Source organism: Notothenia coriiceps, unplaced genomic scaffold, assembly GCF_000735185.1.
Source record: "Notothenia coriiceps isolate Sejong01 unplaced genomic scaffold, NC01 NC01_scaffold00035945, whole genome shotgun sequence".
Classification (NCBI taxonomy): domain Eukaryota; kingdom Metazoa; phylum Chordata; class Actinopteri; order Perciformes; family Nototheniidae; genus Notothenia; species Notothenia coriiceps.
The window spans coordinates 3,092-28,724 of NW_011368646.1; the positions used below are offsets into that span (position 1 = coordinate 3,092).

At 40.6% G+C, this 25,633-nt stretch overlaps 2 protein-coding genes across 2 annotated transcripts; one reads left to right on the forward strand and one right to left on the reverse strand.

The window, feature by feature from the left end:
* Nucleotides 1-1,135: 1,135 nt before the first annotated feature.
* On the forward strand, nucleotides 1,136-17,063 carry LOC104963292 (protein SSUH2 homolog). The gene is made up of 6 exons (XM_010791860.1): nucleotides 1,136-1,194; nucleotides 1,308-1,387; nucleotides 2,028-2,120; nucleotides 4,664-4,769; nucleotides 5,290-5,397; nucleotides 17,031-17,063. Exons 1-6 carry the CDS (start codon nucleotides 1,162-1,164, stop codon nucleotides 17,061-17,063), a joined length of 453 nt encoding a protein of 150 aa, XP_010790162.1. The 5' UTR covers nucleotides 1,136-1,161.
* On the reverse strand, nucleotides 6,812-10,507 carry LOC104963291 (CMP-N-acetylneuraminate-beta-galactosamide-alpha-2,3-sialyltransferase 2-like). Its single transcript, XM_010791859.1, has 5 exons — nucleotides 10,138-10,507; nucleotides 9,281-9,404; nucleotides 9,058-9,196; nucleotides 7,344-7,537; nucleotides 6,812-7,169 (listed from the first exon to the last, which is right to left on the reverse strand). Exons 1-5 carry the CDS (start codon nucleotides 10,289-10,291, stop codon nucleotides 6,977-6,979), a joined length of 804 nt encoding a protein of 267 aa, XP_010790161.1. The 5' UTR covers nucleotides 10,292-10,507; the 3' UTR covers nucleotides 6,812-6,976.
* Nucleotides 17,064-25,633: the final 8,570 nt, after the last annotated feature.

Sequence of the window (25,633 nt, forward strand, 5' to 3'; positions counted from 1 at the left end):
TTGATTTGACTTGTCAGTTTTATAAATATATTTGCATTTCTTCCGTTACAAAACAAACTTACAAAGCATTTATGGAAACATTTAAGATTAACTTCGACCTCCGGGGGGGTCTTACTATGGAGGAGTGGATTGAGCAGTGCCTATCTCCAGAAAAAAAAGCACCTAACGACGACATGCAGAGCTACGTGAAGAGCAGGTAGACCAACTGGGAAAGTACCACCATTCAAAAGCTTTCTGATGCGGGTCTTGAAACAAAGCAGAGAAATTATGACCGTTAGTGGCCACAGGTGCGAAAGCTCTCTCCAGAGCTACTGGAAGCCGAATCTCGGGGACCCGAGAAAGTGGAGCAATATTCACCCACACGTCGGGCCGAACCACGCCCCTTAGCTGTGATATAATGAGCATATACCACGGCCTGTCGTGAGCTATTGCTTAAGTATTATTCACTTGTTAATAAGCACAGTTAATACATTCAGTCAAAGTTGAAATTTGTTTCTTGCAAATCTTAGTTGATACAAAAAGCCCAATAACTTATTTGCATAACAAGCTTGAAATATACCCTTCCTATTTCCCCTTTATTATAATCAATTTGACGTTCCTGTTTTAAGGAATGAGCGGCCAACACTTTTTGTAACAAAATAAATGAAACCCTATGGAGAGCTGTGATGTAGACTGTTTTTTTTTTCAAAGCATATTCAAGTATCAAGCATAATGTACCTACATTTGATTGATTTTGCTAACTTATAACTTAACTTATGAGGCAATATACCTCAGCTCTAGCTAGCTAGTGGCCCAGCCTTTTGCATGTTTTTCTGTCTGTGGCCCTCAGTGAAAAAACGTTGGACACCCCTGGCGTATAGTAGGCCTATATATCAGCAGTACATAGTACGCAATGGACATACTATTGGTTTTGAGTACTTCAAATATTCTTAAGCGTACTAACTAGCATGTTGGTATGGAATTTGGTTTGCAGCCCAACTGTTGACCTCAACTTAGTTTTTATGTATTTTAGCTGATACCTGACAGCCAATCAGAGAGCTGGATTCTGATGTGGAGAATTTTGCAGCTTCTCTGTCAGTGGGACTCCAACAGTAAAGTTATTTTTAACTGTGTGTGTGTTTTTTTTTTTAGGATTGCAACAGCTGCCATTCCACAGGGACGATGCCGTGTGATGAGTGTCATGGAGATGGATCTGTAAGAAGCCTCCAACCAGTCAATCATTATCCCATCAGCTACAATAAGCTACAAAGTGATTGAACTGACCTAATGTGGATTAACTGTTCATGTTAATATGTCTGTGTGTGCAGAAAGTCTGCTGGGTGTGTAACGGCTCTGGGAAGAGAGGCGAGGAGAGCTGCACTCAATGTGACGCTTCAGGCAAAGAAAGGTCCTGAGGGGGGGTCGGGAAGTCCAGCTGCTTATGACACTTCAATTAAAAATCCATGTTCCCCTCTTACATTTTTAGAGACTAAAATAGGTAAAACTATCCAGGGTTTTCAAAATGACAGATGCAAATAAACAGCTACCTTATAAATAATACAACAGCAGAGCAGCCAGCTGGAGAATCTGTTGACCCTGCAGACAAATCGTATTTTAGTCCGTGAAACCCCTGAGTCAAATGTTTAATTTGTGATATTGGCCGATATAAATACAATTTAATCAATGTTTTAAAGAAAATTGCAACCATAATAATGATCTCCTATGATACCTGGAAGAGGCAAATCTCAAACACACAGTGTAAAGACAGAAAATCGCCATTTCACTATAACTTTATTTGGACAGAAATGTAAAGCTCCTTCAATTGTAATTTGTTATCCAATAAACAAAAGTTAAATCAATGACTTGAAGATAATCAATCGAAAAACGGATTTTATTTGAAAAATCTTCGGAAAGTTAGTGAACTAGGACACAAAACACAGCGGTATGGCCCCTTTAAATGACACTATACAGTCAGTACACTTTGATAAGATTGAAAAGAAGATTGTGAAACTTGTCTCATATCTGACTGTGTTTATGTTCGTGTGTAGGTGTGATAAGTGTGATTCTAGAGGGACGAAGGAGTGTGAAACCTGTGAAGGAAAACGACAACTGCTGACCTACATCCAGCTTAAAGTGGAGTGGTGAGTACTGATACAACTTTGATATGGGTCCTTGGAAGAACAGTCCTTAAAGAGCTTTGCTGCTGCCTTAAAGAGTTTCAAGGGGTCCTTGATGATGTTTCATGGTTTCTAGGAGTGACGGTGAAAGTTCAAATGGTCATTGAGGATGATGTGAAGGGTTTAGGCCAGGGGTCTGCAACCTTCTTGACCAAAAGAGCCATTTTGCTCCTTTTTCCCCAAAAGTTTTTGTCTGGAGCCGCAAAACATATTTCATAGCTTGATAGCTAATAAAGTTGTATTTATTGCTATATCAGACTAAAACTACAGTTTGTTTGCATTTATTAGGCTATTTATTACATTATATAAAACTGTTAACCTCTAATAAGAAACAAAGAACTCCTATAAGGAGAATTAAAAATAATACACAAGCCTACTTTAAAATAAATTAAACACAGCACTTGGGGAGTCCTCTGCACATTTGAAGGAAAAAAAAAAATTAAAATGGGCCCACTTTGAAATAAATAAAACATATAGCTGCACCCTAAAAAGAGTTAAAGGTAGGGTAGGTAAGAATGGAGAAACCAGCTCGAGTGTGCTAGAATTTGAAAATACACAACCGGAAAAAATATGCCTCTTCCTTCAGACTTTCTTACAGAGCCCCTCCTCCAACACACACAAACGTGCATCAACAATGAGGCCAAGAGATAAATGTGTGCACAGATGGAAGGCTGACAGGCAGGTAGGCCATCCAGTTATTTTAGCCGGGTCGGCTAAAATGATTGGTCGTGCTTTTTACAGCGCTACGGCTTCCAGAGATTAATTTTTGTATGTATTTATTGTCAAAGCATTTAATATATTCATTGCTATCGGGACGTTAAGAGCATTCCATGGAATATAACAAAAAGTGTTTTCTGAAATAAATTACATACCCCATTGAATTATGACTGAAGATTGTCAGCTGTCTTCCTCTCCCTTGTTGTTCCTCGATACGTAAAGGCTGCAGCACCGTTGACAACTTCTCTCTCCATATCAAACATACCGGTAAACCAGCATCGTTTGCTGTGAAAGCATATAACTCTGTCCACACAGAATTAAATCCTGTGTTCCTCCGGTACTTTTCTTTGATTTATCCATAGTTCGCTCATCGAGCCGGGGATCCCCGCGAGAGCGCCTCCGAGAAAAGGCGCTCGCGCGGGACAGTAGCAGGATGTGACGCATATTTTAGTTGACCTAATTAAAACCGTTTTGTTTTTTATTTATGTGTCACAGTATCACCTCAAAATACAAGATACGAAACATTTTCAACCATGCAACAAAATATAAATAGTCCTACAAATACTTTTATTTTATTTCCTTCTTATTTTTGTCTAAGCTCAAGGGAGCCAGAGCAGAGGGCTTGAAGGGCCGCATGCGGCCCGTGGGCCGCGGGTTGCCGACCCCTGGTTTAGGCGGTCCTTGAGGAGGTTCCCTGAGATTGAAGATATTCTGGTGGTCTTTGATGTAGTTCTGTGGGCTCTTATAAAGATTCAGAGGGTTGTTGTTGGTTCCAGAGGTCCTTCATGATGTTTCATAGTCCTTTAGGACGTTTTTGATAGTTTTAAAGAGTGTTGAGCAGTTCTTTCGGAGATTTTCTAAAGTGTTGATGTTTTATCGGGTATAGTAGTTAGGGTTAGTTAGTGGTTGGATGTTCAGGAGGTCTTTGAGGAAGGAGGAGGTTAAGAAGACAAACTATTTAGCGTCAATAAACTGCCTTTTTAGATACTGTCTGAGCTAAATCTTTTGTTTAACATCTCTCATGATATAATAAGGAGGATGCATTGATTTTCATAGTTTGGGATATGTTAGAAATTAGCAAAACAATTTGAAATCATCAGTTTAAAACGAGTACAGGAGCATGTATTTGCCTTATTAGGTAAACATGAGAAAATGCCTCACTATGATGGAAAATATTTAAATGTACTTTTTGGAGCAATGGCTCAAGTTGAAACCCTGATTTTAAAGAATGCGTGATTTTTGCCGTTTCAGACACATTATCAAGAGTCAGAGTGTCTGAGATTTGTCTAACAGTCTATTATAAACATTTTACAGCAGCCGAGATCAAACTTCTAAATGTATGCCATATGGATGAACACAGATTAAAAAGCCACACTTTTTACTAGTAAGACAAGTGGGTTAAGAGGGTCTAATTGGTCCTGAGGAGGTTCCCTGTTTCCTTAAAGATGTTTCAATGGCTAATGAATTTGAATCTGACCCAGTGTGGGTGAAAAGCAGCACAGACAGATTGTTTAATGCCATACATTCTGACCCAAGGTAGCTTCCCTGTAGTTTGAAATTCAAAGAATTTGTAGGCAGTTGTGTGTCTCTTTAGTGACCTCTGGCTGAGTAAAGACAAACCTACACCATGTGAATTTAAATTAATACATACTGTACTCTGTATCCGGTTCAAATAACTGATAACATCATGTGTACAAAGCATATAGCTCCCTGCGTGCGTGCGTGTGTGTGTGCGTGCGTGTCTTTGTGTGTGGAAACATGTTTGTTTATATATGTGTATCTGTGTTCAGGACTAACAATGTGGAGGACCACGTGGTGCAGCAGGACTCTGGTCTGGAGGCCGATGATCTTCGTTCAGTGACCGGGAAGGAGCTGTTTAAGAACAACCAGTACCTGGTACGCAACACACACTCACACACATTTACACACATTACAGCATATTTCATAATATCCTGAAGGATACTCTGTCTCCATATCTGACTTCCTTCATTATGTTGTTCAGTATATAAGTATAAAGACATGGTACGGTGTTTTTTTCTTCTCTAAGTTTACCGTGTTTTTGCACAATACATCTTATACTACATTATGCTCACACATTAACATCTACATTTCTGATGTTACTGACGTATGCACTATATATTCGTTGTTATTTCTTTACTTTATTACAATAAATACTTGAAATACTTTAATTTACCAGCATCTTTTTTGTGGTTTCCCTAGGAGCAGCGTTATGAAACATGTACATCATAAACAAAAGTGCAGTTATCTCTCTTCAGACAGGTGTAGCAGAGCTAAAAGGAAATGTTTCCTTTAGATTGTGCTACAGGAATGTTCATGTGTTAATTAAAGAATGTTGCTATTGTTAGCTGTTTGTTTTATTGTCAGTGTGTAAACCTCTCTCTCTGGCTCCTCTCAGCTCTACCCGCTGCTCGGCTTCCCCAACCAGGCCATCTCTGAGGCCTCTGAGAAAATGGTCCGAGAACACCAAAGCAAGTACGCTCAGAACGCCAGGATCCTGCAGCAAGTAAGTCATCAGACTGCTGACTGACACATTCAGGGAAAAAGAGGAAAATATATAATAATGGAAGAGAAAAAATATAATCTCTCTTCTTTAGAATCAGGTGAAAATATGGATATCCGTGTCAGGTGTCTCCAGAGCAGAGATGGGCATTGCCATTTAATTTTCATAGATTGTCATTATTTTCTACTGTCATCTTTTAACCAACATCATTACCAGATCATAACTACTAAATGTTCATTCTTTTTTTAAGGTTTTAACCTTTTTAAAATGTCCAGTTGTTTTAATAATGTCACTCTTTGACTAAAAGGAAACACAACAATTTATTAAAGCTATAGTTACCTGCTAGAGTGTATGCATTGTCATTGGTGTATTGCATATATACTTTTTAAAATATATATTCATATCTGTAAGGTCGATGCAAGTTTATTTATACAGAACATTTATACAAGGCAATTCAAAGTGCTTTAGAAAAATAATGTACACGCATGAAAACCTATTGTAAAAGGAACAAATTATAAAATTAAAATGTTTAAATGCATTTTAAAACTTTCATTTAGAAACCAAAACAAGATACAATAGAATAAGAAAGATATAAGTTAGAGTGTAATTAGAGATATGAAAAACTTTTTGTTCATCTATTATGCAAAATCTACTTTTTCAATTATGTTTACATCAACATGTGTCCCCTCTGTGTAAAGAGATTCAGGAAAAAATGTTTCTCTCTTTTTGTCCTGATCCATTTACAGGACTGTCTCAGAAAATTAGAATATTGTGATAAAGTTCTTTATTTTCTGTAATGCAATTAAAAAAACAAAAATGTCATACATTCTGGATTCATTACAAATCAACTGAAATATTGCAAGCCTTTTATTATTTTAATATTGCTGATTATGGCATACAGCTTAAGAAAACTCAAAAATCCTATCTCAAAAAATTAGAATAGTTCCTCAGACCAAGTAAAAAAAAAAGATTTATAACAGCAAAACACAATCAAACATTTGAAAATGTCCATTAATGCACTCAGTACTTGGTTGGGAATCCTTTTGCACGGATTACTGCATCAATGCGGCGTGGCATGGAGGCAATCAGCCTGTGGCATTGCTGAGGTGTTATGGATGCCCAGGATGCTTCAATGGCGGCCTTTAGCTCATTAGCATTGTTGGGTCTGGTGTCTTTCAGCTTCTTCTTCACAATACCCCACATATTCTCTATGGGGTTCAGGTCAGGGGAATTTGCAGGCCAATCGAGGACAGTAATGCCATGACCATGGCATTACTGTCCTCGATTGGCCTGCAAATTCCCCTGACCTGAACCCCATAGAGAATATGTGGGGTATTGTGAAGAAGAAGCTGAAAGACACCAGACCNCGTTGATATTTGAGATTTCAATAAATAAAAAAATAAAAAGGAAAAATAAAAAAAAGATGAACATCCGAATAACGAAATTGAAACCCGAATAGTGCTCCAACGAACAAATATTTGGATACAGCCCTAGATATTTGCATGCAAGTCTGAAAGTTTACATCGTGCTATGACTAGTAACTAGATAGGAAAACATGTGAACATTTTGAGTGTATTTGTATTCATATTTGGTACGTTTTGACTTCTCCGGTGGACAGTGCGCTGGTCAGCCACTCCATGTCTCGCAGTTTGAACGGCAGCAGGACAAGGCTGACGCCGCGCGCCACGTCCACCGCGCTCTCCGGGTACAGGAAGTGATGCGTGGTCCGATTCCCAACGTCTTTCTCAAACCCTCGAGTCACTGCCTTGTTCATCCTGTTGAGGAGACAAGTCAGGAGGAAAATAAATAGGCTGGAGGAGACAGATGAAAGAGGAGGATGAGACTAATGAAGGACGTTGAGAAAGAAGAAGAAGATGTGGAGGACAGTGGAGAGGATGAGGAGGCAGAGGATGAGGAGCAGAGGATAGAGAGGATAAATTAGGACGTACCGGATTACAGAGTTGTGGGAATTGATCAGGTCTCCGTTTCCTGAGTCCCGCAGGTTGCCGGAGTTTCCGACTACCGCACAACGACGGCAACTGGAGGGGAGGGGCCTGAAGTCCACAGTGGGCGGGGAGATGACCTTAAACATGTCGGACATCACCTTCTCTAACGTCTGATCATTGCCGGCCCTCTGGAGACTCTGTGGAGAAATACAGCATGTTGCAATATTTTATTAATATATAGCTTTTCTCAAAATACACTCAACATCTCTAAAAACGTTTTTTCTTCATTCATGTTTTTGTTTTATGATGTTAAGGTGAGGCAAGCAAGTTGATGAATATAGATTGAAGTGCTTTACATTAGAAGTTAAAAGCGTCTAGACAAAATTTAGAAGAAATACAGTCATTTAAAAAGCCAAGAAAATAGAAATACAATTAACCAAAAATAGATTAAAGAAATACAATACCAAAAGTTACAGTGCAGTGTTAGATATGAATAGTTATTTGATTCACACACACACACACACACACACACACACACACACACACACACACACACACACACACACACACTATTTTCACTGGATCAGACTGATGATGTTAGCAGTCTGAACCCCCCCCCCCCACTGCCCCCCTTTAATCTACTAAATGTTTCTGCAGCAGGACGCGATCTATAAATGCAGGACACAGACTCATCTGTCTCTTCAGACTGTGGCTGTCTTCTAGAAAAGCCAATTCAAGACTTTTTAAATGTTTTATATTTTGAAAATAATGACTATGTACTGATAAGCTCTGTAAAACCATCATGCAGGACATTATACATTGGTCTTTGGCATTCTAATCACACATATTTGATCTGTGATCTGTGATCAGCTGATATAACCCAATTCAATGCTTCCAGTGTACAGCCTGCAATCATTCTGTGTGTTATTGCTCTAACATGCAGTTATATTTATCGGATTAGCTTAACTGTTGGTGTAAAACATCAAGATAAATATTTTAGTTATCATTCATTTATTTGGTGCTTGTGGTATAAAACTATGCACTTTAGATTAAATGTCATAAATGGTTCCCAAAGCGCTCGGCCACTAATTATCGGCTGATTTAAATAGTAATCATAGTAATAGGCTGCTCTTTGATTAGCTTTGAGCAACACAGCTGAACATACAAGCACAAACCGTGGGAAACTTGTTGTTGCAGATAGTTATGGCGCCTGTCTGGTCTACTATCTATATACTTTTCTATCAGTTGTGAACTTGTGACCAAATTGTGTCAGACGCACAAACGCACACAGAAACTAGAAATGTGGCTACAAATGTTAGATTGAGTTTTAGAATTAGAACAAAAATAGAGTTGAATGCTGCAGATACATTTTTTTCAAATAGACACGATGAGTTGTGATCATGCCATGCTTCAAGTGATTGGTGATAGGAACCCAACATTCAAGTTTTGACTGCACCTTTCATTAAAATCCTTAATTTCTGTGTGTAACATTTGAATTGTTTGGCTTATTCGTAGCTAATGTGCTTGCACGATTCTTCCTGTTCTAAATCTCTTCATGCTTTATTGCACTTATTGTACTTTCTTTTTTTTTTAAATAAAACAAGCAGCCTAATGAAATGTAAAAAATAGTTTTAAAAACATTTAAAGAATGTAAAGTACACATTTTCTCAGATGTTTTCATTATTAGCAATTGCATTTGACTGCTTTTGTCCCTCACCAGCCACCATGCGAGCGCCTGGGGTTCCAGGTTGTTGTCGGTGTCCCGGAGGACGGGCTGCTGTTTGGGGTCGTAGCGTCGGCTGAACCAGTCCGACCCCCCCAGCTCTGAAATACAGGACTCAGTACAACCACACAACCTGACAGAGGAGGACACAGAGGAGTCAGACAGGGACAAAACAGGGAATCATGGGATGCAGAGTCTGTGACCTTGTGCGTCTTACCTTGTGTTACTTTGGGACATTTTAAAAGGCCTCTCCTTGGCTTTAGGTTGGGTGATGATGGGAGCTGGGGGGGTCCTTGGAGGGTCAGGGGTCGGATCAGCAGGAGGCGCCGTGTGATCAACTACTGCAAACACAAACAGACAGAGAGTCAGAGAACAGTGCATCATGGGAGATCTGCTAACATCATTACCATCTGCTGCTGTACTCCTGCTACTACTAAGATGCTGCTAATAATATTATAATGTTAATATTAAATATGATTCTGAAATGTGCTATTCTACACAATAGGTACTTTTACTTTTTGTACTTTGAGTATAATTTGTCGGCAATACTTTTATAATTTTACTTGAGTAAATATTAGGATAACACAACTAAAGCTGCTGCTACTACTATAGCTTTTGATTATATTATTTGTACAACAAATGCTATTTTTGTACAGTTTACAATGGTATGAAAACTGTTTTAATTTTTGTCCAACTTCGGTTGAAGTTCAAAACATTTACAACATAAGGTCAGTTTTTCCTCAGAAAGTGTTTAATCCACTTATAGGACCCTTCTGAAACACAACAAAAACAGCATCTGGTGGAGACAGAAATTAGCGTGTGAATGACACCAAAACAAAGCAGCATAGTTTAGGCTGGAAAATGCTTACAATGTTACAGACATTGCATTCAACAATTTCCGCGTTACGTTTTTTTTTGTGTAAATCTGCAATTTAAGGGAGGGGTACAACCCTGCAGAAGCACAATACAATACATTGTGGCAGTGTTCTGGGAAACAAAAAGGCCTCATTTAGACCAATTTGAAAACCAATTGTACCGAAATATTGTGGATTTACTTTTTGACAAACTCCTCACCTGTCTCCCTGCCGGTGGGCGTGGTCCAGCTGATTAGTTGCAGGCTTAGTGGCAGAGATGGGAAGTGTCTCTTTGGAATGCCCTGACTGGCGAGCATGAGGAAGAGGAGGGCAGTGATCATCAAGGCAACGCACAGCTTCTTCCTCAACAACATGGCTGGACGGAGGATGAGTAGGTGGTGTTGGGAGGAAGGTGGGTTTGGTTGTGAGCTGTCAGAACTTTTGCTACATCAGCATATTTGGACCCTGTCATCTGGACATGTCAGTCCATTCGGTTGTGTCTTCCCTCAGCTTCATCTCCACAAAAAGTCTGAACCCTCCGTCCTCTGGTCCTCGCTGCTCTCTGATTGGTTGAGAGAGATCAAAGGTCCCACCTGGGTAAGGCAGAAAAGCACAGAGAAATCAGCATCATCCAAAATAACACAGAGAAATACTATATTTGTCCAGTTAGAAATGGTAGAGGAGTAGAGTAACAGATATAAATGAAGAGGCAAGCACATACAAAATAAATAAATAAGTACACATCCATGGTATAAAGAAATAATTAACAGTATTATAAAAGTGAAAATATAAAAGTAATGAGGTAGCTGCAAGTGACACTGACAACATTAACTGAGAGTAAAATGTGCAGTGCACATAGCACAGTTATCTCTCAGTGGTGTTCATTCTGAGTATTAAGAGGAAACTAATTTACATTTGCTCAAAGTAAATAATGATTTCAGGTTTTTCATTCAAATGTTTTATTAAAGGTTTTCAGAGAAAGTTACAAATGTCTGTCGTGATATTTTATGATGTGATCACCCAAAAAAAAAAGAGAAAATGCATATTTTTTGTTATTGGGATTTTATAAATATCATTGATGGTTCCATTAGAAAGCTGCTGGACCCTTTCTTTTAAACAGGTGTCCGACTGCAAATTACGTTTTTGAAATAAAAGCACACTATTTAGTAGATAAATGCAAAATTGTAGGAACATTTTAAATCTTTTTTTTTCCCAAACATTTTTACTTAAGACTTTAATACGCTCTGGAGTTAGCCAACACAGCCAACACAGGAATTTAACACTGGATAAGCTCCACAGCACTCAATGTTGATTCAGAATATAAAAGTCAACATTAGAAAATACATTTTAAACTATTTGATGCAGAACATTATATTTGTATATACTGTATACACTTTTTTTCTTGTTTTTATACATAAAATAATATCCATAACAACGTTTGAATGGTAGAAACATACAAACTATTTATAAAAAATTAATCATCCATATCAAACTATTTATAACAAACAAAAAACAAACAATCCATTTATAACAAACGTATTTTGCTTAATAAACTATTCAAAAATAAATGAGTTATACATAGCAAACCATCCATAACACACAAGAAACATACAAACTATTTATAACAAACTAATCATCTATAACGATCTCTTTGCTAAAGCTCTGATGAAATCACAAGTTCACTTCACCAAAAGCCCCAACATGAGGTCGGTAGCTACTATAACCGGACATGGTGGTCATGATGACGATTGAGGTTTTTTTTTTCTTCTAACAATGCCTCAACTTCTACCTCACAGGCAAAAGGGAGAGAGATAGGCCAGCTTTTAAATGTTTGCTGATGAATGGATTCCCCCTCTTCCCCCCTCTTCCTCCCACACATCTTCCTCAGGCAGGAATGTCTCCCCACACACAGTCGCTCTCTGAATACCAATCGGATCTGGATTCAGTTCAGCCTCTCCTGTTTCAGCTCTCACTCTCATTGTGTGTGTGTAATCTGCCACACACACACACACACACACACACACACACACACACACACACACACACACACACACACACACACACACACACACACACACACACACACACACACACACACACACACACTTTGTACTGTCAAGCTCCTTTCAAACCTGCACCCGCTTGTTGCATAAATGTGAGGCCAATTTCAAATATTTGTATCAGGACCAAAACCTCCACATTGATTTCCAGACATAAATCTAACGAGGTAGGACACAATTAAGTGTAAAAGCCACGCTTATTCAAAGGCTTCAGTAACAAGAAGTTCAAGACTTAAAAGAGAAATTAAATACATTCAGCCTGACTGGTGTATATATACACACAATCAAGTAATCACTTGAGAGACCTTAAGAAGAAATCAACCCTCACAACAGGTAATAATGAGGGTTATTATTTGTCTGAACAGCAACAATACTATTCATAACAGAGACAAAGACACAAATCTTCAATTTGTATTTACTCATTTTATAAATGTAATTACTTCCACAGCTCTACATCTGCCGAATGGTTTTAGAAAACAGGAGCAGAGGAGACGAGTCAGGACAGATACTGATCAACAACAGTCTCAGGGGCATATTTGTTAATGTTATTTATATCCTCCCCAGACGAGAAAGGGCAACATTCCCAGGAGAAAGGTAGGGAAACGTTCCTATCAGGAACCTAAGCTGCTGCATTAGCATACGTGTTAGTCATGTGCATGTTCATTGTGTAAATTTGTCCTGGAGCAAAGGGCTTTGACACAGAAGCAGCTCAGAACAAAGTGACCTGCTGCAAGCCCGGGCTGGATTTCAAAGTCCACAAAGAAAGCAGGGACACGGATCAATACCTGTAAAATATTCATTATTGGGATGAAGTCCTTAACAAAACATGTTTGCTTAGGAGTTATTTGATGAGTACAGTGAGAGTCTTGTTAAAGGGGCCCTATCATGCTCATTTTCAGGATCCTATTTGTATTTTATGACTCTGCTCCGACATGTCTACAAGCTTTAATGTTCAAAAAGCTCTTTATTGTTCTCATACTGCCTGTGCTGCAGCACCTCTTTTCACCCTCTGTCCGAAACCAGAGCCCAGTCTGCTCTGATTGGTTAGCTGGCCGGCTCTGTTGTGATTAGTCATTCGAATTAAATATGTCCTTCTCCTTACCACGTACAATGCGTTTCAGGCAGGGGGGGAGGAACTCAAGAGAAAGCACAACTTCCTGTCTCCCTCTCCCTCTCTGACCATAATGTCAACACCAGAATGGAAGCCAGCTGCTCCACTGATCGGAGTACAGCAAAGAGTTGGTAAACAATGACACCACAGAAGAAGAATGGTGTCAGTCCCAAACAGACTGCCACAGTGATGAAGATTAACTTTGATTTGATCTTCTTTATTAAACTATGAAGGTGGTATCTGACGGTCCTATATTTGGTTTATTTAGATGTGTGTATTGTAATGGTTCAGTTTAGTTTATCTTGACTTTTCAAATTCCTTTTTGTCATGTAACATCGGGGGACTAAACTGTGTATGAAACCTGAGCACTTTAACAACCAAATTGAGTATCTATACTATACAAATACTGAATGTTAACATCAGATTTCTGGTCAGATTCATAATCCTGTTGATTTATTATTCGACCAGATACATCCTGATAAAAAAACATCATACAGCGTTAGACTGTACTTCATTTAGTTGGAAGTGTTCGTACAGCTGCTTGTGTTTAAACAACATTTAACATTTGAAAACTTTAGCTTCTTTTCCTTGATATAAAAGTAAGGGATTGAAATAATTATTGTTTTGGTGTTCAAACTAAAACTCCTGAATTATTACAGAACTACTAATTAGATCAGTATTCAATTATACCCAGCTTTACAGAGCAAGTGGTTTAACATCAACATTTCATTTAATTCAATGTGTTGGAACAAAAGCAAACACTTAAGTGTCCTGAAGCACCAACGCAAACATGAAGCACCTTTATCTACACAGTATCTGTTATTAAGAGTGTACTAAACATTTCCGCCATAAGCCATGAAGGAAGTAATTACAGAAAAGTTTCCAAGTCCCGATAAAAATCAACTCAAAGTCTTCAGGGGAAGTGCGAAGCTGACAATTGAGCGGCCCGACCAAGCAAGGAGGCAGAGGCAGAATGTGAAATTATAACCCGGTGTGGGCATTTATTAAAATCATGTGCACATAGTTCACAGCCTCAATCCTGCTGTTCGCCCTGAACACATCCTGCAGCCACAAGGATCTCACACACACTCCCCTGGTTAACAGCAAAACCCCAGAGCCTAAATGCCCAACCCAATCAACCCAACAGGACACAGGTGAGGGTGGAGGAGACAACACAGGGCACCAGGTGCACACAATCAACGACAGACATGGGGGAAGGGGAACACTTTTCAACAACAACAAAACTAAACAACCCGTAACGGAGGCCGAGTTCTATGAGCCCAGAGATCACCTCCGTGACAGGAAGTCACAGCTGTCAGAAAATGTGCAGCTGAACAACAATTCAAGAAAAAGAGCAATAATGTATATATATGTAATAATGTAATAATGCTAATGCTTCAGCTAAAAGTCACTGAAGATTCATGACGAACATAAATCTCTTCTTGGGTGTCTGGACATACCGACACACTTGATAGATACACGCCCTGATGCCGATGTGTTAAACACAAACAGAGATAGGTTAAACACGTTTGACCAGTCGTGAAGCAGAAACAGGACAGTCAAACTTAACAGCTAGAAAGATAAAAGTAGTTAGAAACTGAATTGAGGAAGAAGAGCTCAACAATTTGGAAAAAGTTAATTGTTTTTTTTGACTGATATTTTAACTGCGCTTTGATTCACAATATTGAAGGCATTCGTAATTTTTGCATCATTATTCTCATTATCATTCACAAATATATGAAAGTTATCAGGGAGCTCGATGCTCGTGAACTGTCAACAGGAGGAGCCTTGCTGCGGGGAAGCAGTGTGTGGACCTCTTTCACCTGTCAGCGCAACTTACATGATGTGGTTTGAACAAATTTAAATAATTGGAGGAAAAGTAGCAGCAAGTCGACTGGAGTTAAAGAGAGCTGGGCTGCGTTGCGTGCATGGCTTCCTTCTGCAGGTAACGGGGAGACGCGCTCTGGCGGCGGTCTCGTTCAGGATCCGATGTAAATATTTTGCACACTTATTCCTAGTGTGCCACTGGTTACGGTGCCAGGGGTTGCAGACCCCTGCTGTAGACCAATCACAACAGAGCCGGCCAGCTAACCAATCAGAGCAGACTGGGCTCTGGTTTCAGACAGATGGTGAAAAGAGGTGCTGCAGCACAGGCAGTAAGAGAACAAGAAAGAGCTTTTTGAACATTAAAGCATTGAGACATGTCACAGTAGAGACACTGAATACTAATATGAACCTGAAAATGAGGATGATAGGGCTCCTTTAAGCGGATTTGTACAATAAGTCTGTAGAATATGATTTGTAGACTGAGATATAGTCAATATTCCAATTTCAATAGAATTTTGTACCGGATGTAATGATTACATCTAAAAATGTTCTGAAGTGTATTCAGCTGGTCCAACAATTTAGTTTGAGATATGTCAATTGTAAGCTGTCAGGTGGTGGCAGTTTAGGGTGTCGTTTGGTTTTATTGCATTATTGAAGCGTTTTTAATATGCTTTCACCATATAAGATCATTTACATTACTATTACTTCGTATAATAGTAAATCGTCATTAAATTTTTTCAAAATGTGTTTAGGGATAAAGTAGGCAGAGAGGAATAATCGAATAAAAGAAGCCCCCTTCATCAACAGGCTATCAGCCAAATAATTAGGATCTAATACAACGACCTGCAGTTGACCTCCTTAATGACAATTATGATGTTCTATATGTGAAGTTCTATTATTTTGTATTTTATTGGGGTGATATTGAGTGATGTAAGTTATGTTTTATGGTTAAAGGATATTTGAAATGTTAAAATATGCAATGAAGCCAAACCCCAAAATATCACCAGCAAAACCAACATACTATTTGCATATCTTAAATAAAAAACTGAAAATACTGTTTATGCAAAGTTTTTTGGAATGTATTAAGTATATTTCTCAAGGGGCAGTACAATCTGTATAGCATACACAGGGACAAGAGCTAAGGCACAATCACTTATATGTTATAAGGGAGAGATGGATTGGTGTAAAGAAAACTCAGATTTATCTTATGGCGACTGCTCAACCCTATCCAACAATGAACTCTACATTTGGAAGACATAAAATTAAAATCCACCGTCCTCCGCTTCTTTTTAGACTTGAGACTGAATACTCTGCATGTGTGTTTCAGTTTCCACAAAGATGGCGGAAACGGTACAGGACAATGTTATTTTTGTGTCAAGTGTCACTGACTAGAAGCAGGATGGAAAATCCTATTTAAACAGGAGGAACACACACACACACACACACACACACACACACACACACACACACACACACACACACACACACACACACACACACACACACACACACACACCTTAAATAGTGAGCTCATATGCTGCTGAGAAACACACTCACTTCCCGGTACAATCCTGACTCTCAGACAGACTCAACGCTCTGTCTGAGACACTGTAATATATTACATATATTTGTAATACTTTATTGTACCTTTCATGTAATAATTATTTGTGTGGTCTAGCTGTCTATTCTGTAAAGACGTCACCTATTTCCCCGCCTTAGGACTCCTCCTCTGCTGCCCTTACTTTTTTCCTCTTAAAAAACATTTTTATGATGGACTTTTCCATTCCCTTTAAACCAGTCATATGGTAAGTCATCTGGGATTGTGAGCTTTAGAAACAAAACGTGCTCAAGTCTGTGACAATCTGCAGGTCAGATTTAGAATCAGGCCTCTATAATTACACCTCTCCAAATACAGAGCAGAAGGTTTGCCTCCCAGCATGTCTCTCTATAATTATGTTATGTATCTGGTTTCAGTCGTCAAATCAAGCTAAATATCATAAAGAGTCACACATCATATAAGACTGAATTCATCATTGAAGAAAATCAACACTTAAAACTTCCTCATGAATATTACAGGACTTTCAAAAATAAAATGTCATTTTATGTGTATATTAGAAGCAACAGTTAGATAGAAGCATAAGATACTAAATTAATTCAATTATGTATATGCATTATTTGGAAGAAATAATACAGGAAATAAATCTGTAAGAGCACTACAAAAGAAGAAAATAGGATCAACAAGGTCGAGATCCATGAGAAACTACAGATATATTACAGGATTACAATGGGAGAATACAGTGAAGTACTAGGGGGAAAAGGACACAATGTTCCAGAAACTATATTATAGTATAGTAGTAGGAGTATTATGAGACAAATGCTACTCTTTTTGATCTAAGGTAATTCTATACAAAAAGTTTAAGAACATTAATACTTACAGACTACAGGGATTAAATAAATAAAAAACATTAAATAAATCTGAATATTATAGAAATACTATGCGAATATGATTATTGTAGAATACAGTAAAGTGAGTATATACATAACAAGGTATATGTTCAAGCATTTTAGAGCTACAACACTAGAAAATAATCACCTTCTAATTCTATAAATAATGAACTGTAAAACTGACTTTTGATAAAGTGAGTATATACAGAAATTGCAGATAAGGAGATGTCCTGCTTTTCTCTTTTTTATATCATAATAAACTTAATATCCTTAAGTTTTGGGCCAAAAAAAGAGAAACAGGTGTGGATGCATTATTTGTTATTATTTTCTGAAATGTTATAGACTAAACACTTATTAGATTAAGATCATATTGGACTTATAAAACATAAACTGGTATTGTAAGAGTACCACTGTTCTGACAATAGAGTAGTTGTGCAGAATACACAGAATGCAGGTCTCCCTTGAAAAAGAGATTGATGATCTCAATGGGATTGACCTGGTTAAATAAAGTTCTGAAATGAAATATATATTCTACAAATCTCTATAAAAGGTATTTAGTAAAACTGCTCTGTTTTTTGTGCAGCTCTAATGCTGAATTACTTCCAGACGATCAATAGTTGGTTCTTATCTTAAGTGTTTCCGTAGGAAAAAGTGAGGTAAAATACTGATGTGTGCAATACAATCAGCACAACACACAGAAAGTATCTCTGGGGATGTTTTACTGACTACAGGCTGCAAGAAGAATAATGTAGTAATAGGGATAATGTAAGATCATTAAAAACCTTGTTAATCTCTGTACAGGGAAATGAGGGTGGCACATCAGCCACACGATAAACTAGAATAGGTAAAACACGGATATCATGAGATGTAATAATACAGTAGAGTCCAACACAACACATGAAGTAATAGCAGGAAACGGTTAGAGAAAATAATTGTTCACTTAACCTCAATGAATAACTGCAGTCTACTAGTGGAATATTACGGGTTCAACTTAAGAGATAATAACAGAGATGAGTACAGTTTTGTTTAAAAACATACTAAAATGTGAACTGCAGACTCAGTTCAGAAATACTATAGATAAACTGTTGTAATAATATTATCAGAGTTTAAATTGTAGGACATTAACATTGAAACAGGCCAATTACCTTTCACACATTTAAAAAAAATATATGATAGAAATGGTTTATCGTGGAAACAACAAATAGTACAGTAATGTTATGAGATGACACTGTCTGGTATTAAGTCATAACTAAATACTATACAATATATTGTAGGAATGTATATGGTAAGGTGGAGGTTACACTACATTCCAATATGATAAAAGCAAAACAGATATTTAGAGGGATAGGCTATACAATAAAGTAGACGCACAAAAAAATAACTGTATGCTACCAGCAGAAGAATTGTACAAGATAAATACTACACAAATATATCAGATATAGTTCACCATGAAGAAAAACAGACAAACTAATACATTGTTCTTTAGAATGTCATAATAGGCTAGTTAAAATATCCATTTCAGTTCAACATGAAATAATACACATAAATTACATAAAACAGGAAATATCCATGTTTTAGAGGCTGCAATTGTTAGCATTACAAGTTAATTTTACGAGATTTACAAAAATTACTGTAGGCCTATGCTACCATCTACGGAATTGTACAAAATACAGTTAGGTATTAGTACAGAACAGTACAGTATAGTACAGATATTGGAACAACTGACAAATCAATCATTTGTGTCCAATACATATTCATGGTGCTATAATTAAATGAAACGCAAACCAAATAAAAAAATATATATATATATTCAGTTTAATGTTTTATCTCCATAGTTCAGTGCTGAACAAAGATGTTCCTTAAAAGTTTGCTTTACATTACTTAACGAATAATCGATTGTCAAGAAGTTGAATATTATTGTTCTGTCATTACATATTTTCAATATGACCAAATCTATCGATCGACAAAACGTACACACCAACTTAAGAATCACAAGAGTGGAGTAGTAATTTAAAAGTTAGAACAGGATGTGTACGCGACACTAACTGTAACCCGGGTTATAACGGTTAACTGTAAAACACGCTATAATTAAGTCGGCCTACAATGAGAGAAGCTACCAGCTAACGACATTACTAAAAGGTCACCACAGCCCCACTGTATGAACACTATGCGAGCATGACAAGAGTATCAAAGGAAGTTGTTAAGAGACAGAAAGTCTGAAGACAGTTTGTCCCCCCTTGACCTCCCCTCCTCCTCCCTGACTCTCTCTTTTCTTATCGGACACACACTCGTTGTCTTTCACACGCACAGAATGCATCAAACACGAGTGAAGCAGCCTGCAGCTACAGCGGCTGAATCTGCATGAAGTTTGCTGAAAACTTTCCAGAAGAAGTTACACACCAGGCACAATGCCACCCACACACACACACACACACACACACACACACACACACACACACACACACACACACACACACACACACACACACACACACACACACACACACACACACAACACACATCACAACACACAGCACAACACACACACACACACACACACCCAACAAGACCACGGTTTTAGCCATGGTTTAGTGACACACACTGACACGGCGAAAAAGCCAAGCGGTTTAACGGCACCAACCGAGGAGCGCACTCACAATTAAGGAGAAGCCGTCCCGGATGGTGTTTTCTTCTTCTCTTTGTGAGCTGCGTGCACAGGGCATAATGATGCAGAAGGCCCCGCCCACCAAAGGGGAGGACGGGGATGGGGACGAAAAGACGAGGGAAGGGAAACAAAAGATGGAGATTTTTGTTTTGGGTGTACGGGTTTTTAAAAACTCTATTACTGCGCGGGGTGTGTGTATTTCGTAGCAATGAGGGTATCTCTAAAATTAACGAACCTTTTTCAAGGAAATAAGTTAACATGATGATTTGCCCCAACACATATAACTTTGGCCGATTGTGGAGCAGTTATCGATAAGATGGCCTAAAAACTATTCAATCACTGGAAACATCTGGGATTAAACCAAAGGCTAGTGGTGCGCCACAAATTACACAACATATAATAAATTACAGCGTAATCACATTTCATACTTCTGTGGTTTTGGGTTGTATATGATTTTTGATTTTATATTTTCAAGTTTCTGCTAGGGTTGACTTGTTGAATGCGTTGCTTCTTTCTCAAAGTTGCCTCATGCTGTGATAGGTTATCACACATTTTTCCTTCCCTCCTGGAGACAAGTTGACTGATGGTGGATTCCGCTTAAGTTTGAAGACAGTACTAAAACACGCGTGCTTTTTAATAAGTGGGCGGGGAAACTTCTTGTAGAAGCAGTGCTGGAGTCACGACTCATGATAAGGCAGACACGGAGGATGAGCAAGGAGCGGTTTGATGTCAAACACTGATGCGTTTTTTAGGAGTTCCGGCCGGAGGATTCCCATCACAAGTCACAGCCAGTCACGCATCTGACTGCACGGAGAGTTGCCACGTCAATTCTGGAGCCCGCCTCTCTCTCGTTAACCTGTCTTAACTGGTCGCAGAGAGTAATCAACATAATTTTGAGAGATAGCCTAGACAGTCTTGGGACAGCTGAGTTACTTGCATCTGAAAACAACCTGTATGCCTCAAAATATTTCACACCTTGGAGTCCACAAACACGAGAAGGAAAAGTGTTTTTTTTCCCAAAGTGCGTTTTTTTACCCACAACAATAAACCATCTGTGACCTAGAGTTGGCCCGGTCATAGAGGTGGGAACAACAACATTATGGCTGGGGATAAGCAGCCCCGTTCCTTAAGGCGAGGTATAACAGAGTCAGGGCTTGGCTCATACACGTCAAAGGCAAAAAGGTTATGAGTCCAGTGAGAATTTTTCCCGTAACAATAAAGCAGTCTGTGTAATTATTGACAAAAAAGATGTAAGAATAAGCTAATACTTTAAAGTAGATAACATACGTCTAGTCACTTGAAAATTATAGAACCTATAAGTTAATGCCTGAAAAATGGTATGTATGCTTGTATTGCCCTATCTCAGTGTTCTAAGCTGATAGCAAAACATATGCAGTTGCTTAAATTACATTTAACCTTATTCTTTTAGTCTTGGTTGCGGTTCGATATATTGCCGACAAGCATGCCGGAAAATTCTGACGAATGTTTTATTGAATCATTTAGAATTGTACATACATTTGTGTTTGACGTTTGATTAAAAGTGGGATTTTTTCTTTTGTGTTCATGTGAAGCTAAACATATCAAGATTGTCAATGTAGGATACAAAGTATATCCTTACAAGATTTAAAAACATCAGACAACAAAGAAGAAGGTTCTGCCCCGAGGACACTCCCCCCCTGCCTTTTAAACGCGTCCATTTGCGACTCCTTTGTTTACTCCGAACATAGTGACTCACTATGCGTAACATTAGATACTTCTATTTGATAGCACTTTCAACACATTGTAGCCGTCGATAGGCAGCTAACCAATCAGAGCAGACTGGGCTCTGGTTTTTCAGACAGACAAAAGGCGTGCAAAAGACGGTGCCTGCCACTACAGCAGTATGAGAAGAATAAAGAGTCGTTTATTGAACATTAAAGCGGCATGTCAAACATGCTCACAGAGTAGAGCACAAAATAAAAATATGAACCCTGAAATGGAGCAATAAAGGGCTCGTTGAATGAATGCATAGCGACGGGCGTTTGACTAACTTTTTCCCCCCTCTTGAGTATGATCAGTTTTTTGAGTAATCTATTTTTCAAAGAAATCTGTAGTTGCCCTTAAAGAATAACCACAGAAGGTGTCTGAAGCTTTCCTCTTTAAAAATAGATTATTTTGCTTTTAAAACTCACCAGAAAGAGCAAAATTCAAGTTCAAGCTAATGTGAAGCTGGTTTCTTACATTCGGTAAATGCGAGCGTTGCCAGAGTAAAAACAAACGCTTTGCGTTGTGGTTCACATAGCTTCTGTACACGTTGCTGCAATGCGATTCCCATGTGTTCTGTTGTGCGAGATGATGAATAGTGAACAATGTTGACAGTGATATCAGTGAGGGTGAGTTGCGTATGTCGAACCGTTGCCACGGAGTCTGGGTCATCGATGTTAAACGTATGTTCTGCCACATGACAAGGCTGGTGACGGAGTAGGGATAAGAACACGGCGAAGCACGTTGTCAGTTTCGGGGAAATTTCAGGGAGGTGGTGCGGTGGGCGTACATATGTGTTAGGGTAGTACTGAGTATTGTTGTTCAAAGAGTGGTGTATTGTAGATTTTGGTGGGGGGGGTTGGGTGGTTGTTTGTGTTCGTTGTGTGTGGGTTTTTCGCAGAGTGGCAAGGATTTCTTGTAGTGTAAAGGATGGTACTAGTATTCTAATATCGGAGGATTATTAAGTTATTGTGTATGCAGTTTTTAGTTCGTCGAGGATTAAGTACTTTTACGGTTGAGACAAGTTTTGGGGCTCGCGATTGAGCTGTTGTCGGGGCATATTTGGAAGATGGGAGTGCGAAGCGAGAGAGCCCAGGGAGTGAGTGTGCTTGGAGTTTCTTTCAGCTTTAACAGTCATGGTACGATTGATGAATTCTACTGTGAATACAAGGCTGAGGTGTTATTGGGGGAGTACTAAGAAGAGTTGGTTAGCTATGATCGAGGGTGATATCAGGGTGGCGCATCGGGGTTAGAGAGCAGAGAGGTGTGTGAGCACGGGGTAATGGCAAGGTAGGGCTATTCAACTGTCATTAGGCAGAGTGGGGCCAATAGGCAAAAGTCGACTGGGGTGGCGTCTGTGGGCCGACACGAGGAGTACGTGGTTGTCGAAGAGATCGGGGGAGCTAGCAGAGATAGACTCGGTTGCTTGACAGTAGTGTAGATGACTAATTAGGGTGCCAACGGTTCACAGAATTCACGGGTGTCGGGGTACGTACCTCGCGGCTTTGGGCGGACCGGTTGTGCGGTACGAGAGTGTGCGGCGTACAAACAAGAAAAGCAAAAAAAAAAACCACTGTGAGTCCGACGCCCGCGCGCGCGGAAGGGTGGGCGGGCGGCCCACCTCGGCTCCCTTCCTGGTGGGTATAAATAGGGGAAGGAGCGGCCCGACAATCCGGGGCGCTGCCGGGGCATCACAACATAACTTTTCTTCAGCTGATTCGTGGAGCCAGTGGGGGCCGCAGCGCAGCCTTAGAGGCTTCGCCCATACTCATAGGAGCTGGGTGTGACAGTAGTGAAAGCGTGTGCAGTGTCTGATTTCGGGGGGTTATGCGGTGTCGACGGGCCGTGCTAAAGAGAGCTAGGTCGCGTGATTGGTGTAAGAGGGTGAAGCATGATGGTAGTGAGGTGCGCCCCGCCTGGGGGTTCGCGCCGGCGGGCTACGTAGAAGGCACAGACACACGCGGGCTGGCGGGGTCAATAAGCAACCCATGGCTGATTGGGCGACGATGGCGGTGGAATTGCGCGAGTGCGGCGCGTGCCCTGGGGGGAAGGCGTATAGCGAGAGGTGAACGAGGGGAATGAATTTCTCCGGGGGAGGGATGAGGGACGGGAGAGGGAGGCGGAACGGGGAAGTACGATACTGCGGCTGGCGTGAAGAAGAGGTGAGGAGAGGCGAAGGTTCGAGTACTTTGCCCGGAGTGACAAAAAGAGGGGGCAGCAGCAGCTCTCAGTGCGTTGAGGGATAGACAGCGAGAGGAGCGGCACGAGATTGGATTCCGTGATGAATCAGCGTCACGGGGGGGGGAGGGGGAAAGGGAGGGGGAAGTGGGGGGGTGTGAAGCAGGGAGCACGTGCGCGTGTTGGCCGAGAGAGAAGTGGTGGAGTCGAGCGCGTAAAAAAGAGGAAAGACGATGCCGTTCGATGGGAAGAGGAAAGAAGGGGCCGCTCTCGCGAGTGGGCGTAAGGAGGCAGGAAGAGAGTGCGCACAGGCGTGGGTTGGGATCGCGTGGACGTCCTCGACTCTGAGCGAGAGACACTCGAGGGTAGCAGGTGTGTCAGGCAGATGAGGGATGAGAGAGCGCGTCGAATGACAGAGAGGTTGAGGAGGTAAGGATGGAACAGGAAGGCGCAGAGAGCGGGCCAGTGCACAGGCGTGCTGTGCCGCGCGAGGCGAGAGGCGTCGCGTGCAAGAGAGCCGGTGAGAGGAGAGGTGGCGGGTCTGGCGGAGGTTTCGGCACTGATGTGGTCTCCGGGGATCCGGACCCGATGAGGAGACGAGTACAGGCCTCGTGGGCGTGCGCTGCGTGGTGGGGCTGTCCGGTGAGCGTCGGCAGGTATGCTATCGGTAGCTCTCTCTTGTTCCATGCAAGTCGGACTAAAGCGCACATTGAGGCGTCCGTTCAGAATGATGCTAGCAGGTCCCGTGTACTGGTTCCTCGTCCGGGTCATCGGAGCCCAGCGGGAAAACGGCAGAAGAGAACGAGCCGTGATTATGCGAGTTGTAGTAGGTGTCGCATGTGACGTGTGGTGATTTTTCATCACGGATGGATGACGATCTCGTCTGCACAACAATAAACAGAGGCGGGTTTAATATACTTAGTTGCGGTTGCAAAGTAGAATAGAGTATTGTAAGTCCGGATTTCGATTCGGAGAGTGCGTTTTTCTGAATCAACTTTACGTTTCTTGAGGCTTGGAGAGACTGTTTAAGCGGCAGGTTGACGGAGGCGAGACTTTCCCCGTACTTTGTCCGACCGTTATAGTCTCCGTGGAGTACGCCCTGGTATGACTTGCCGTTCACACAAGAAAGAGGTATTTATGCCGGGGAACTTTTTACCGCCCCCATGTTTAGATGCCTGCGTAGAGGAGGGTGGGGTACTGGATCCCGCAGTTCTGATGGTGGACTGAGGGGCGAATGGCAGACCGACGCCGCCGTAAAACTCTGAAAAGATTTTGTGAAGCCGCCAGATTGGTAGTTTGTGGGAGTAGCGTGTGATGAGCAGGTAGGCCCCCGCGCGGACAGCGGATAGAGAGAGTAGACTTATGCGGACAGGCAAAACAAACGATGGGAGCGGAGTGGAGGGATGAGAGTGGTCGGGCGAGTGGTCTGAGCACGAGAGTTCGTGTCAGACTGCGGAAGGCTTACAGGTAGAAGCTGGCTGGGAGTCCCAGCGCTTGGCTAGGCTGAAGCCGCAGACTCACCAAGCTCCGGGACTTGCCGGGGGCGGCGAGGTATACGCCGTGAAGTGATTGTCGGGAGAGGGGGGGCCTGCCGGAGGAGAACCCAAGCAGGGAAGAGAGACGAAGGAGTGACACTGCAGCGGGCGGTCGCATGTTGTGTGAATCGTTCCGTCGAGGGAAGAGAGGG

Coding starts and splice junctions, on each gene's coding strand:
- LOC104963292 (XM_010791860.1), top strand. CDS start 1,162: ATGCCGTGTGATGAGTGTCATGGAGATGGATCT. Junction 1,388..2,027: donor GACGCTTCAGGCAAAGAAAG/GTCCTGAGGGGG, acceptor GTTCGTGTGTAG/GTGTGATAAGTGTGATTCTA. Junction 2,121..4,663: donor ATCCAGCTTAAAGTGGAGTG/GTGAGTACTGAT, acceptor ATCTGTGTTCAG/GACTAACAATGTGGAGGACC.
- LOC104963291 (XM_010791859.1), bottom strand. CDS start 10,291: ATGTTGTTGAGGAAGAAGCTGTGCGTTGCCTTGATGATCACTGCCCTC. Junction 9,405..10,137: donor GCCCACCGGCAGGGAGACAG/GTGAGGAGTTTG, acceptor TTGTGTTTGCAG/TAGTTGATCACACGGCGCCT. Junction 7,538..9,057: donor AGGCGCTCGCATGGTGGCTG/GTGAGGGACAAA, acceptor ATTTCTCCACAG/AGTCTCCAGAGGGCCGGCAA.